At 54.1% G+C, this 15,407-nt stretch overlaps 4 protein-coding genes across 4 annotated transcripts; 2 read left to right on the plus strand and 2 right to left on the minus strand.

The window, feature by feature from the left end:
* Positions 1-1,638: 1,638 nt before the first annotated feature.
* Positions 1,639-2,529, minus strand: CGCA056_v015167 (uncharacterized protein; the record flags this gene model as incomplete). The annotated part of the gene is made up of 1 exon (XM_037330407.1): positions 1,639-2,529. One exon carries the CDS (start codon positions 2,527-2,529, stop codon positions 1,639-1,641), a length of 891 nt encoding a protein of 296 aa, XP_037171201.1.
* Positions 2,530-5,308: 2,779 nt separating this feature from the next.
* CGCA056_v015168 (uncharacterized protein) lies at positions 5,309-6,251 on the plus strand (the record flags this gene model as incomplete). Its single annotated transcript, XM_037330408.1, has 2 exons — positions 5,309-5,433; positions 5,516-6,251. The coding sequence occupies 2 exons, from the start codon at positions 5,309-5,311 to the stop codon at positions 6,249-6,251; spliced, it is 861 nt and encodes a 286-aa protein (XP_037171202.1).
* Positions 6,252-9,119: 2,868 nt separating this feature from the next.
* Positions 9,120-10,170, plus strand: CGCA056_v015169 (uncharacterized protein; the record flags this gene model as incomplete). The annotated part of the gene is made up of 2 exons (XM_037330409.1): positions 9,120-9,218; positions 9,271-10,170. 2 exons carry the CDS (start codon positions 9,120-9,122, stop codon positions 10,168-10,170), a joined length of 999 nt encoding a protein of 332 aa, XP_037171203.1.
* Positions 10,171-13,599: 3,429 nt separating this feature from the next.
* On the minus strand, positions 13,600-14,629 carry CGCA056_v015170 (uncharacterized protein; the record flags this gene model as incomplete). Its single annotated transcript, XM_037330410.1, has 2 exons — positions 13,600-14,210; positions 14,491-14,629. The coding sequence occupies 2 exons, from the start codon at positions 14,627-14,629 to the stop codon at positions 13,600-13,602; spliced, it is 750 nt and encodes a 249-aa protein (XP_037171200.1).
* Positions 14,630-15,407: the final 778 nt, after the last annotated feature.

A 15,407-nucleotide genomic window follows, 5' to 3' on the forward strand; every position in this document is an offset into this window, starting at 1 on the left:
CCATCTTTGCGCCCGATTGGGTGGCGATGGCACCCTGTTTGGACGTGGGGACAAGAGCATCATCCAACAGCTTCTTGACGCGGACGCTGACGTCTCCGTCAAGGATGACGATCAGTTGGCCGCCCTCGATGTCGCGAAGCGTTTGCACAGCCCTCTCCCTCGGCCGCGGTCGCTTCAATACCCTGGCCCCACCAGCCGAGCAGGTCCAGCGGGGCGAAGGGCATGTCTCGGCGTACTTCATTCCTCTACTCGGAAAAAGCCTAGGACAACTTGGGTCAAGCCGACTTGCGCGGCAGGTTCAACGTTGACGTGGGATGGAATAGGAACCTGAGGTTCTTCGTCCGAGGCCTCCATTCGACCGTATCGCCAGAGCCCGTGAGGAATCTGTGGTGGGTACACGACCCTAACGGGCCTAAGGGGCATATGCTGCGGTCACGGTCCTCGGGAGGGGCAGGACATCGAAGTATAGACCGTCGTACTGAGTTCCCTATCCAAACCATACAGCAGATGTACTGGAGTGCGTGCTCAGGGCCCGCCTCAAACCGCCCTCTCGTCAACTAACGTAGTTGGGGTACCAGGGCGGAGCGGCAGGATTGAGCACGACAAATACTGTATCAAATTCGGAGATGGAGGAGGTGATAATGCGGCACATCATCTGCGCTTGTTCTTGCTGTGGTCGAAGGCTTACGTCCTGAACAAAACGGAGGTATCAGCAGCCGTGCTCCTTAGGTGGAAACTGACGCCTGGGTGCTGGGGAGACGGTAGGCAGTGTTTTGGAGTAGGGTTCCCTCTAAGCGGTAGTTTTGAATATTAGACAAAATATCATGGAATGGAATGGACGTACGCATAGAGATGTGATGATGAGTAAGGACGTTCGGGGAAGATGCTGACGTGGGTATGTATGCTTGCCTAGGTACCTTACCTGCTGAGAGAGGAGCAAAACCAGTGTGGTTTGCCTTTGGATGGAAGGTCTTGGTCATGTGTACTGATGGCATGCGAACCCCCACTAACACACTTTTCCAACCACACTAGCCTTCAAGCTGCTTATCCCTTTCATTGTCATTGGTAAGGTACAATCGTAGGAATTAAAAGGGAACAGATAGCAGCGGCGGAAGCAGTGTTTGTGGTGTGATGGGCATGATATGATAGGTGGGGTCACCAGGTGCGGTCTCTGGCCGTTCTATAAGTCCTCTAATAAGCCACCGTGCAGATCAGACTGGCGCGTACAATTAAGCGCGGTCTCCGATTGACCGGCGGGAGAAGGGGAAGTGGATATCATGGGTTGGCTGGGGTTGAACATTGCCCCGAGACCAAAGCCGTCATCACCTAGCGGAAGCGGTGGAAAGGCGACCAAGTACTAACCGACTGTGTTCTTCTAGAAATGGAGACCTGCTTACTGGCCCTCCATGTTCATCAATAGGTAGGCTGGCTAGGTAGGTACCTTGGGTTCCATGCCTACGGCTCCTCCACCTCCATCCACCCCCCTTACGACACGTAATACCTAAGTAGGTTACCAACTCAACTCCCTCACTCTGCCAGAAGCGGGCAGCCTGATGATTTTTGATCCTCATGCGTCGCAAAGCCACCCGACACGTCCCTGCTCATCCTCGCAGCTAGACTCCCTGGCGTCAATCCCGACTATCCCTTGATCTTGGCCTCCAGCTCCGTAGGGTGGGTGATGGCCCAGAACAGCAGTCCCATCGAGAAGAACGTGGACTTCTGGTCGCTTTTGTCCTCAGCCCTGCACTCCGCAATCCAGTAGCGCGCCACGATCTCGTCCTGCAGCATCTTCCGGAGGCTGGTTCTCTCGTCGTCGGAAGGGTTGACCCTGGCAATGCGGACGGCCAGGACGTGCATCATTGCCATGGCGAAGCTGCTGACGTGGTTGCCAGTGGTGTCCCAGACGGTTAGCTCGTTGGTGGACGGGGTGCGTTCGAAGTACTTGGCCGAGGTCTTGCCAGGCACCTTGTTCGCGACGCTCAGGTACTCCTGGAACAACGCGGCATAGAAGTCGCCCAGGTGAGACCCCTCCTCGCCAGCGCCAGGCTTAAAGGGGACCCAGACGTGGGTGGTGTCGTGCTTCAGCTCCTTGCGGCAGCCGCCGGAGCCGTCGGGGACAGAGATGACCTCAACCTCCCAGAGAAGCGTTCCGGGGACCTCCTCATGTATGATATCCTTGAAGAATCTCATCCGACCATTCTCCTGGAATGCGTCCTCATCCCACTCCCGACCGATCTTGATACCCCCATTCATGATAACCGAAAGCCTGCTCGTGTCTGCTTGCTGAAGCTTGTCGAAGGCCAATGCTAGAGCCCGAACAGCCCCTGGCACGGCGCAGGAGACAACTTGGTGGCCCGATGTGAACTCCTTCATCGTGAGGATGGTGTCCTGGCATAGGCGGCGGAGTTCGGCGTCCGTCGGCCTGCTCTCGAGGGTGTCCTTGGTCATCGACTCGACAGCATGGCGGGAGACGAGGTTCCTGGAGATGAAAGCCAAGGTATCATTGACCGTGCGCTGCGGGGAAGTCATCATTGCGGTGTTTTTTTTTTTTTTTTTTCCTTTCCTTTTTTCCCTTTCCCTTCCGTTCTCTTTTTCTTCTCTGCGGGTTCCCCTGAGCACCTGTTAGCATTGTGTAGGTAAGGTTGGTCGGAAGGAGCGATGGGTATTCATGGGGTAGCGTGCTCCCTACCTTAGGGAGGATTGATGTGAAGTGCGGCTAGCTGAGGCTTCGGTGTTGATAGGTGATGTGTGAGAAGAAGCTTAAGGTTGTTGCTAGTGGTGGTTAGGAAGGAAACCTGAGCTTGTGGGATAGGACCGAGGGTGGAGGAGATATTCGTCTCTTGTACTGCACCCCTGGCCTGGTGTCTTGAGCGTGAGGGAAGGAAGGTAAGGCGGAAGCTGTTGGCCAAGGCCTGCTGTGGCGGTGGCGGCGGCTTCTGGTCGTGATTGTGGTGATTGATTGTGGATGGGGTTGTTGTTTGTAGTAGTAAGGTACCTGGTGGTGGTGTTTGGGGGAACCCAACTCTCTGGCCCGAGTCTGGTTAGGAGTGAGGCCTTCACCTAATGACACAGCTGAGAGGTCTCGACAGAGGCTAGCCCGCGTGCGGAAGGTACCTTACGTACCAGGAGGCAGGAACAACCCATGGGCTGGGGTGAGTATAGCAGTAGTAGATAGCTTGTGACAATGCCGTATCTAGCATGGGGGGGCTTGTGGTGGCAGGAGCGGTGTGGTGATTGGGGCAAGTCCTCGGCTAAGCCCTCGTTTGAATGTGAGTAAGGCATTTAACAGCAGTGGAGTCAACGCAGAAGCTGCGCGCCAGCGCAGGCAAGAGACAAACAGGCCAGGCATGAATATGATGGTGGTGTTCGTGAGTCGCCTGTGACGATGACGTCTCGCACAACAAAAGGCAGTTAGTAGCTGGAGACGAACCTAAATTGGAACCCGGATCAACGACGACAAGAATTTCAAGTACACGATAGTTATCATGTGGTTTAGCCACCACCTAGGTGAGAAGAAGAAGCAACTCTCTGTGCTAGGATGAGAGACGCTCGTAATCGTCCGAGCCCTCATAGAGGTCTAATAGCTAACCGACGTCCGCATACACCCATGGAATACTTGTCTACACATATCACACAAGTGCTGGGCGGTCTTGACGGAATCACAGAGAGGTTTTATGGGAAACTCGCACGGTGGATCGGGGTGATAATGGAACATAATATCAGTCGGCGCGGATGAAGAGTTGGAGCGCTGGCGAGACGCCTTTTTGCTTAAAGTCCCGGATTTAATACAGGCGGTAAACCTCAGAAGCCAGAGGTCCGATCTTGAACTTGCTCAAGCTCCTTGGATTTAAGGTGGTCGGTAAGCCTCGCGACATTAAGTGTTCCTCCTCGTTGTGCTCACCTCAGCCTTCTTCTCTTCTCTTCTTCCTCTTCTTCCTCTTCTTCCTCTTCTTCCTCTTTCCTCTTCTTCCTCTTCTTCCTCTTCTTCCTCTTCTTCCTCTTCTTCCTCTTCTTCCTCTTCTTCCTCTTCTTCCTCTTCTTCCTCTTCTTCCTCTTCTCTCTTCTTCCTCTTCTTCCTCTTCTTCCTCTTCTTCCTCTTCTTCCTCTTCTTCCTCTTCTTCCTGTCGACTTACATCATCCCGTAGCTTCTATTGTTAACTTCGTGATGGGTTGACCAGATCCTAGACATCGCTGGTGTTGCTTTTCCTCTTCTTTGCCCGTTGTGTATTCATTGGGGTGGGGGAAATGCGGCGAGATCCTGTCGTAGATGATGATGGTAGAAAAGGGCCTACGAGGTTATATATAGGTTGTAGGTTACACGGATCTTGGGAGGAGTTAGGGGGTGGCGCAGATTCCGGTAATCCGTTCTCTTGACCCTTACTGCAGCCCGCCTCTGAAGAGCCTTCAACCTGTGTCACGCACCTATTGACATGATAATGGTGGAGGAAGGGGCGGGATGCACCGCACCTGTCGTAGAAATCAAGGTAGGAGAGATACCTCTTGGGAGGGGAGGAAAAGAAAAGAGAAGTTCATCACTTTCTCAGGTTTAGAAGCTACGTCCTTGACGGCTTGGTAACTGCCGCTTTTGTCAGCACGATCATTTGAGGAATGGGTTAATCCCTTCTTTCCTCCTGAGGTCGCTACGCCCAGTAGCATGCACCTGCCGCTTGCGCCTCGTCCCGGATCTGGAAACTGTTGCCTTCTCCCTTTTTGAGTAGGTGTTACCTGTCTTTGTACCGGTAGCTTGCTTGCCTTCTCTCGCCATCTCTTTTGTTGCCGCTGGCTTCAGGCATCTACTCCAGGCCCGTCCCTCCTTCTTGGAACCTATTGAGTGGAACCCTCCACCCACATCACCGGTGCAGCCTGCCTGCACTCACGCTGCATCGCAACTTCCTCATTTGACACTCACCACCCGCCGCGCTAGGTAAGGTATTTAAGGCGGCCGAGGCTCATCTGCTACCCTTTTCAAACCTCTTCTGGACATCAACAGCATCACATCACATCACAAACGCTGCAGCCTACAAGCCCACCATCGCAGGCAACTCCGAAAGACTCTCGACCAAGGCACATACCCGCAACAGTAGCAGTTACTACCTTTTCGGCTCCTGCCTTTGGGCCTCTTCCCGAGATTTCAACCTTCTCCTCCGAGAATCCGACCTCTCCCCAAAAATCCAGCCGCACCTGGCAGCCTACCCACATCCTCAACTTCACCCCACACCTGGAAGGTAAGCACACACAGACACACCCACCTCTACGCGGTTGCCTACTTCCAGTCCACTGCTACACATACTAATCTCGGTCTACAGCGATGGCCTCTCAAACCCGTACCATCATCCCCGACAGCGCCACCCGGCGCCAGCGTGAGGAGGAGCTGGTTGCGACAGGCGTTCTGACGGAGCTCCGCATGGTGCTGAGTAGCGACTCTAATCCCGAGTATGCCATTGGCGATAACCAGCTCTCCCTGATGGAGATCGCACATGGCGGCGCGCGCTAATGATTTCGCCCAACACATCAGCGGATCCAACAATCAGATCGGCCGTCGGCTGGCGCTCAAGGCGGCTGTATGCGTCAACGCTGCCAACGAGCAGTCAAGCGAGCAACCCTCTATCATCTTCAGTACATCAAACGAGCGCCTGTCAGAGAGGCTTCGGACCGCAGTGGACCTAAAGGCGGAGGGTCTGGCCGAGGCTGGGGCGTCCCCTGGAGGGAGCGCTCGGGTCGTGGCCTTGGTTAGCTTCTACAACGGCAGTATCAACAACACGCCTGACCATGCCTATGTTAGGCTCTCAGTACACGTCATGGATAGTGGCGCTGCGAGGGGCAAGTGGTTCGGTGTCTTGGTTGACGATGTTGCCACCTTCAGCGCGAACGGAGAGAGTGGGGACCATTACTACCACGAGATCATGAGGGGCGTTGGACAACTACAACTTGGAAAGGCTGAGGTCCGGCGGCCAGAGGGGGAGGTCATGTCTATCGATCTGTTCTCGACCCCGGTAGTCAGGCTCAAGCACTTTGTTATGCGCGACGCAGGCTTGAGCTTCGCCTTCGGCTTGGAAAAAATCCTCAACCCCAGCACCAGCGCCGAGAAGACTCTCGAGGAATACATCTCTATCTTCGCAGGGTACGCCGCTAACGCGCCGATGGCTGCTACTCTCCCTGGGGGTGGCCCGTCCTACTTCGCACGCAACGTCCTCCGCCACCGCGGCGTCTGGGATGTGGATGATGACGAGTTGATCAGCATGGGCGGCTGAGCAGGTGGTGGGTCTCCCTTTCGGCAGAAGACACATGTGATGGCAATGGAATGCTGAGGGAGTGCCTACCCGGCGCTTAGAAGGGGGTGTGAAGGGGGAAGGTAGGGGACCTAGGGGTTCATAACTCTAGAGCACGCGGTGGGTTTGCAGTCATCATCAGACGTGATTATCAGGCGTTGTTGTTTTGATATCAGGCGTTTTTAGGTAGCTAATGAAATGCGAATCAGCCACAATGGTGGAATTTTCGCTCCCAGCCTATCGGGCTGGATTTCCAACTGCAGGTCATCCTTGTTTAGTGATGGCGAGTCCGCTCGGTGCGAAGTATTATTATATCTGTGGTACTCTGGAACGCTTCCAACCTCCCTGCCGAATGGTACTCGCACAGCGCTCCTCCTAGACTTCATCCCGGCTACGAAGAAAAAAGCCCATACAGCTGAATTCTTCTAGACAGCGGAATGGCTGACCCCAGGGGTCGGGATGAGGTGTTTTTAGCAGCCCCAAGTTGTTCTCTACATCTTCAGGGCCTTGGAAGCGTCCGAGTACGCCTCTGTCGACTGCAACCGGCTTAGTAATTACAAGTAAGAGATTATGAGTACGACATGCGAACTTGGAACGATGTGATCGTCGTCCGTCCGGCTTCCGCCTCAGCCTCTGCCTCAGCCTCCGCGTCGGCCTCAACCTCGGTGTTCAACAAGACACCCACCCCATGGGTGCGTCGGGCGAACTCCACCCTCATAGCCCCATCTTTTCGCGTTCGTGGTAGTAAAAGCCCTGAGCCCCGATCTGCGGGACCAAACGCCGGAGCCTTCCATTCTACCAATGCCAGCGCCCAGGTGCCCGGGCCCCTCGGCGGCTCGGAAGTGGACGTAATGGACGGTACCTTATGTGGCGCCCATGCCGTGCATCGACGGCATCTGTGGTTCTCGGGGTCGACAATCTCCCCAATCAATCTTGTTTCGTGTGGGCTTGCTGTCGCTTCGCGGGCTTGATGTCCTCAGAGGTAATGGCGTTCAGGCAGACATTCGCCCACATAGAGGGATGGACCAGGTCGAACCACAACGAGCTGGCCGTTGAGAAGGGGATCAGGTACTCAAACGGTTCTTCTATCGACATGTAGTAGCTGAAGATGCAGTCGATCAGCTCGCGGGGTAGTCTCCCTAAGGGGAAGGGCCGGTCCGCGTTAGCAGGGAAGGAAGCCATGGCGACAAATCGGGGCTCTAGCCAGGCGGGGGGGCCGGGGGGTCCCGGTAGCGTTAGCAGTAGCGCCCCGGGATGCATGCGTCAAACATGCGCGTGGATTATAAGATGCGTATGATGGTAATGACTGTATGAGGTAGCTAGTGTTAGTACTGCTTTTTTAGTGAAGAGGGGTTGCTATAAGGAAGTTAGGTAGCATGAGTTCGGGGTGTACGACGCTGGAGGGTATGCCATGGATAGATAGGTAGGTACTCAAGTCTAAGGTATGAGAGGTACTTGTTGTTTTCGATGGGCATGGTAGGTAGGGGTTTGTGGGATGGGATTTGTGAAGGAAGGAGGCTTGAGGCTGCAGTGGTGGTGAGCGAGGGAGAAAGAGCGATTTGAAATAGACAAGCAGACAGCCTTTTGCCTGAACGGTTCGCAAATATTACATATTATACGGCTCGAGTATAAGGTGCTGTGAGGTGATTCGTGCTCCGTACCTGCTCTCTGTCAGGAGTCTCACTACCTCACGCTCTAATTCCACTTCAAAAACGGACGTTGTATTAAACAAAGATAAGGTAGGAGGGAGGGAAGGGGTCACCCACCGCGCCGTTGCAGAAGTACTCTGGGATCCTAATTTCTTACTATATCCCCCCTTGGTCCAAGCTCTGGTCTTGCCTATTATACACGCCTTAAGAGCATCCGGCTTGATTTTGCTGCTTCTAGCGCCCGCCTAAGATTACCCGCGAGTCTCTAGCTAACGTCGATTTAGTTTCTGCCCCGCCACTTATCCTCTGCACCCCTAACTACCTCAACGTACCTTTCCCTAGACAGACGGAGAGTATCACCTAAGGTAAGGTAGGGTCCACACATAACTACACTGTCAGTGTTGCGCAGCAGCGACCCCGCTCCCCAGGACAACTGCAATTGTGTCGTGTCGTTTTGTCTATGTATAGTGTTGCCCCGTGGTAAGTATACCCTCCTCTAAGCGGCGGTTTGAGTGTTCCTAGGTGTTCGTTCATCTTTACACGCTAACAAGCTACGTCCCCAGGAGGTCCTTCCCCGAGGTACCCGGTTACACGCGTACCTACCTACCTGGGCTGCCTGCGCCTTCCGGCCCGCACCCGACCGAGCCGCGGTTTTCACCACTTGCCATCTGCATAAACCTACCTAAGCACACTAGCCGGCCCGGGCAGTGCCTGCGCTGCCGATTCCAGGAGGTCCCCCGCCGTTCCTTCTCGTTACGGAAGTCATCCCATGGGCCTTCCCGCCGGCGTCGTCTTTGCAGTTGTGGTTTTATCTCGGCGTTGGTTAGAGCCAGTGGATGCAACTCTCCCGTCGGGAAGGTGACGCCTCCTCGCAATTACCCTTCCCGCCCTCCCAACTTCACATTCATCTTCTGCAATCCCATGACCCTTAGGTTCCTTCTAATGCACCAAAGCCCACCTTCCACCAGCCCGCAGGTGGTCAGAGCCGCTTATTCCCACCCAACTGCACTGTCCACCTCAGTAACACTAAACACCACACATCAAGCGACCGCTAAGGCACCTTACACTATACAACCTCAACATACCTTAGGTACCTTACCGCCGGCCGTCACCTAGGCCATCTCTCTTCCTCTCTCTCTTCACACACACACCACATACACGCACGCACACCTATTCTGTTGTGCTGTTCCCCTAAGGCGATATGGTGCGGCTACTATACGACTTCGCAAAGGGCGCGGCAGCCCAGAAGAGCAGGTTAGAGACTACGTATCGGGAACGCCGCCTCCTCATCAGCATGGGAGTAGGCTAAGGTGTAGCAGCAGGCTGGGCGGTTTCGCTAACATTTCCTACAGGGACACAACGCAGCTAATCATAATACGGTGCCACTCTACAACGTTCCTCGTCCACCGCGACATCATCGTCGAGTGTTCGTCGTACTTTCAAGGCTGTGCATAATGGGATTCTACAGGGAGGGCTTCGACAGGTCTGTAGACTTTAGCGACGACGACGACGTCCGGCCTGAGTGCGTATATGCCTACTTGTCCTTCGTCCACCACTGGTATTTTGCCGCATGGGCTAACGGGAAGCCAAGCGGGCAGGGCCTGATGTCTATCGCCTCGCGCATGACACTGTCCTCGGTAGCGGAGGCAATCATTCTGTCTGACAGGCTGCTTAATCGGGCGATGCTCATCCTGCTCAAGGAGGTCTTTATTGGGCTCCTCCAGGCAAGGCAGACGGCTTGGCTGGACGCCAAAGCCACGAACAGGATTTGGGGCGACGCTGAGCACCAGGCCTACTTTAACGACTACACCTCGTCTTTTGACGTGTTCTCGAGAGGGCATGCGGACGATAGGCTTATGCAAGAGGCCATCGCGCACTCGTGGCACATTGTCACGCGACAGACGATGGCCCTACACACGCACTACGAAGCGAAGCTGTCGCGAGACTTCGTCTTGCGGGTCGGGGCTAAGCGCCACCGCCCCGACGGCGAAGACATCTGCACGAACATGGTTGAAAGGGCTGCGGGGGTTTTCCTCGTTGAAAGCGATAGATCAGTGACAGAAGCGTTTCTGAGGGACCGCAGGAGGAGGCGGAGGGTTCTCGGCCTGTTCCGAAGCTTAGAGGGGTTAATAAAGGTGCAGGACCTAGCACCATGGTACAAGGAGCCGCCCGAGGCCGCCGAGGAGAGGAGTGCGAGGTTCCGGGAGGGGGCGGCGGGAATGGCGTTGGTTGTGTGGGGCGGCTGCTTTTGATTCCAGAAGGCGAGCTGTCGTGCTCCCGGCTTGTATACTTTTTTATCTATGGCTTACACATTTGGCATATGGGCGGCTTGGAGATAGGGTCGCAGCAGCCGCGGCGAACAAGGAGGGGGCCGGGGTTAACTACTTTGCTTTATAGATATCACCCTTTATGGATTAATTCGTCGCCTACGAGCTGGAAAACACACATGTGCTGCTGCAGGTGCTCTTGTATACCCACCAGGTGGCGGAGGGAGCTAGCTCTGTGAGGCTAGATACATTATACCACTGAGCCATGCAGCACCTGGTGACTCTCCTGCATTGTTTCAGCTGCGACTGGCATGGAGGGTGTTCGTCCACTACAGTATCCGGCCGGCTGAGTACAGAAAAGGCATGATACCTGCTTTTAGATTAGGTTATAAAAGACCTGCGTGCTTGTTCGGCAGACTCCTTGAATCTTACTGGCGGGAGATCCTGAATGATTATTCGGCTTCCCCGTTATATGGACTGGTGCTTGGTGTGAAGCCTGGTGTTCTATTGACGATCGGGCGAGCTCGTCTAGGCTGCCCAGGCTAACAGCCGGCAGGCTGGTCTCACTCGCCCCTGTTGCGCGCCCTCATTAGAACGTGCACACAGAATGCGTACCTACAGGCAGCAGCTACCTTGGATACAGGCCTTATGATTTCCTACACTAACTAGTTGTACCTTATGTTAACAGGTACCTCACACAAACCAAAGTGTGAAAAAAAAAAGAGTGCATATCTAGGTACTGCAGCGTGCTGTGAGGGTGGGCATGAGCGAGATGGGACTCGAGCGATGATTACATGCAATGCATGCTTATATAAGCATCAACCCAATGCGGGATTCCTCGTCTGGGCCGAGGATTACCTAGACTTAAGCTGAGAGAAATCAGCAACATGTGTAAATAGTGATCATAGGGTTGTATACTTGACCCTACACCGCTTAGTTGGTAGCCACAATCTTTAAGACGATAGGGACATATACCATAACCCGAACGACCTAACCATGATGACCCTAACTGCCTAACCCGCGCCGGCTCAGGTTAGCTATCTCTACGTCGTTAGTTGAATTTCCACAAGTGAGGATCTAAGGCTCTGAGGCTCTTCAAGGGACGAGAGGACCATAACACATACCATGGCTGTAAGCTATGGGCAAGGGGCGGCCGCGCGGGGCTCGACGCTACCTTGAAATGCGACATGGACGTCTAGGCTAGGCACATCTCATGGTTATATGTAACTGACGTCCTAGCCAGGGAGGCCGGACCATATCTACAGAGCCAGGTTTAGAGTATCTGGTTTTTAGAAATCACTACTAGTGGTCTTTAGAGTTATGAGCTGCTTCGCCCAGGATCCTTCACAATGATGATAGGGGTTGGGGGGTTTAATCTGTTAAGCAAGCATTTAGAATCAGGCTCGGTCTGTGAAGAACGCAGGAAAACTGCAAATCGAGTATCATGTACCTGCCTAACCGGACGGTGTCGTAAGGACTATATCAGCAGCTACAAGAAAGAACTCCAAAGAAGGATGATTACAGTAGGAGGAAGATATCGGGGGGGGAACAAACCAAAAGAAAAAAAGAAAGAAAAAAGAAGAAGAAAAAGAAAAGAAAACCCAAAAAGATGAGAAAAGAGAAGAGAGAAAAAAGCAAAAAAGGTATAAGGAAAATAAAGGGTTCCATCCTACTATAGGGCATTGAGTAATACGCACGTCCTAGTCCAACGTCATGCTGTAGAAAGCCTCGCTTATGCTGAAAGTTGAGGTCCATTACTAAGGTATTGTTCAGATCCCAGCGGTGTTAGGTTAAACGCTAGATACCTTAGATCAATGCCTTGGTCAAGACGCCTCTAGGTGTCTCTAATGAGAGACTTGCGATGTCGCGGTCCGGCAAGGATGCTTCTTCCAGGCTGTTTAATTGGCGTCTGGTTAGCTGCGGCGAAAAACCGCATGACTTTCTCCGAATAGCGATTTGCCGAGCCTCCCGCCCCTTCGGCTCTGAGAATAGACAGCTGGCAGTGTCATATCAAAGAACCAACCTCTATAAAGAAGGCGTGGCGGGTGCTGCTGAGAGGCTTTGGAAGACATCCCTTGGAAGAAGGGTGTGCGTGTGTGTGCGCTATGCTTAGGGTTGCTGGTTTGAGCCTACGCCCCCGGGTGATCGCCCCTCATCTGCTCTTATAAGGCTACCTTAACTCTCCATTCTGATCTCAAGCCATTTTCTTGTCTGGCCTGGGCTAGTGGTGTTAGCTATTGCAAAGTTGGTATGCAGTCGTTGAGATGGTAAGGGGTGCGGTCATGGGCCAAGTCGAATGAGCACTTCTAATAGCCGGCTTTGGCTTTGATAGCCCCCTCCTCTCTCCTCTCTCTCTTCCGCTCCCAGGGGCTGGGGCCTTCTTCTGGCTGTTTGGTGCTGTCTCTATACCGCGCGTCAGATGAGGTAGAGCAGCCGATTTCCTCAGAGCTCCTTTGCTGGCTGGTGTACCTATATCGGTCGCTTGTATTCGTAGGCTGGCTGGCTTAGCTGTCAAGGCCTTCAAATTTAAACAGGCCTTTCGGTTCGACTTGATAGCACAGGCGTTTACCTACTACTTGTCACGATGAGTGAATGAAATCTTGCGCACATCGCCGTGGATTGAGATGTACAGGTCCAAGGCTTATTAGGTGTTATGAAGTTCGGTTGGGCCGCTATGATACCCTTGCCCTATATGCAGGCGATGCCCTGATCCTCCACTTCCCTAGACGTGCCCCAAGCCCTCCCTACCTAGTGCCTACGTCGCGAACTGCGGTCGCTCCTTCTCCTCTTCGGACACGAATACTCCCCTCTCGATTGCGGGTATGTTCTCTCGCTCGTCACAGGGCGGGCGGGCGGCCGGGCGGACGATCCGACAAGGGATCTGATGCAACGTGGATGCCTGCGTTCCATTGCGGGACGGTTTCGATTCGACTGAGATCGGTCGGTCTTTTGAGAACAGCAGGTCCATATGCGCAATTCGGGAGACCGCCTAGACCGCAAGCGACGAAGATGGCTTGATTAACCCACCCGACCCTCGCAACGGACCGTTACGGTTCGCACAGTGTTCCATTTCGTCCGCGGAGGTGAACAGGGACCGCAGCTTTGGGAATATAGTGTGGAGCTGCTTGACGACCTCCGCTACCCTCATCGACCGGCCAGGCTCTCCTTCCCTTGGAATGCTGATGGAGTGGAGGGTTATCTTCATTGATTTCCCGGTGTCGTGGCGTGTCGAGTTTGGTGGTGGGGGCCGCCAGGAAGAAGATGCTGCTGGCAGCCGCAGGCTCGCGTCGAGAACCAGCTCCTCTATCTCTTGGTTGTTGCGTGCAATCGACTCCAACATGTGCTGGCGGCTTCCCTGGCCGGGCGTGAGGGAGTAGACGCCGGGGAGGCTGAGTTGGAACGTCTTGAGTTGGCTCATCCCTCTCTGATCGCATCCGAAGCGTTGTTGGGGGGGAACGTCCCACGGCTCCAGAGCCCCATCCGTCCACCGCGAGACGTTCCAATCAGGCGGAGCTCCTGCAGCTGCGTCATTCTCGACAGGTACGTGAGGATTGCGGGCGAGATGATGGCTGGCCTGAACCGTACGGTGAGCGAGTTCAGGGCTGACATGGTTGCGAGCTCTTGATACAGGGAGGTGCACTCTCTCATTGGTCTGATGTCGAGCTTGGTGAGAGATCTGAAGGGTTGACCTCGGCGCTTGTACCAATCCGCGTGGTTTGGGGGTAGGGGACTCAGAAGGCTCGAGATGGCCGGCTCTATAGTAATGCGCAGCCTGCTCAGCTCTGGGCAGTCGGACAGGGCGTGTATGATTATCGCAGACTCGTCACATCCGTACGTCAGGTTTCGGAACATGCTGGCGGACGTCAGCTTGTCCCACGCTGGCTGCACAACTGAGACTTCGTCGTGATGGTATGCCAGATGGTCGACGCGGAGTTGGGAGAGATTCGTCAGCAATGATACGAAGTCCGGGAGGGCGGACTCGACATGCCACTGGCTGACTTCCAGTCTCGTGATGGTGTTGCCATCTGCGTGTGGAGTCTTTCGATCATTTCGGGTAACGTTGGGTCATTGAACCTCATGTGCTGTATCTGCCTCAGCCTTGGGAATGGGAGTCGGTAGATCGAGGTGAGGTCCACATGGGGAAGGAGGTATTGGCGAGGTTGTGAGTTTGGTGGGTCGTTCGCCTGGCAAAGGCGCGCAGCCGCACTTCCGTCCGTCCCAGCCGGTGAGTGTCTCGATTTGTGACGGTTACAGGGCCCTCCTCTTATTGTCTATACACTCTTGTGTAATGGCCAGGAGGCACACTCTTCCAGACGAAGGGGACGGCGTGTTCGAACCATCGTCGACCACATCGGAGGAACGGGGCGATGTGACGCAGGCCGGTTCCAGGGCTAGCGATGTTCCGGAAGATGAGGTCGACGATCTCCGCGGGGAGCCTGTCCATGCTGGTTAGGAGGGGTAGATTGCTGATGTGAAGCGTGTCGCGCTCGTTCCTGCTGCTCCTCCTGGTCGGAACGCTCGCTCCTGTAGGGTTGGGCGATGGGGAGGTGAGGAGGTATTTCTTGGTACTAGGTAGTTTCCTGATCTCTTGCGTTGTTGACAGGTAAGCATTGAATATCTCGTGTTTGAGGCAGGTCCGCTTCAGGGAGGGTAAACTAAGCAGTCAACAGTTTTAGCATGAGAATTAAGAGGGTGATGTTTTAGGTCAGTAGGTGCTTGCCTGAGGTACCTTGCAGGTAGGTACTCAATACTGTTCGCAAGATATTAATAGGCCTTATAAGGCAGTAGTAGGAGATGCACAATAGTAGGTTTCTGATTTGCTCCAGCTCATTAGCTAGCTCCACGCTAATACAAAGGCATCAGATGTGGGAGTGTGTGAGTGTGAGTGTGGATTTAGCCTGGTGTTTAAGTAGGTGTTTCAGGCAAGTACGCAGGTAAGGGCAGGCAGTTGTAGTTAGTTATATAGTGCCTTTCTCTCCACTTTCGCTCCTGCTTGCCGAGATGCTGCTAGGTGACTTCCCGATTAGTCAGGCTCAAGTTAAATTTCCACGTTGCTGTTGACTGATAGGGGGCATTCTCACATGGCTCCCGCGTGTATGGGAAAGAATCGCTGAGGGAGGAAGGAAGAGGGCAGATGAAAAAGAAAAGAAAAGAAAAAGAAAAGGAAGAAAGGGAAAAAAGAGAAAAAAGGGAAGAGGAAGACCGAAGGAAACAAGAATTCC

The sequence above is a fragment of the Colletotrichum aenigma genome (genome assembly GCF_013390185.1).
Source record: "Colletotrichum aenigma strain Cg56 chromosome Unknown KSG_Cg56_contig51, whole genome shotgun sequence".
Lineage (NCBI taxonomy): Eukaryota > Fungi > Ascomycota > Sordariomycetes > Glomerellales > Glomerellaceae > Colletotrichum > Colletotrichum aenigma.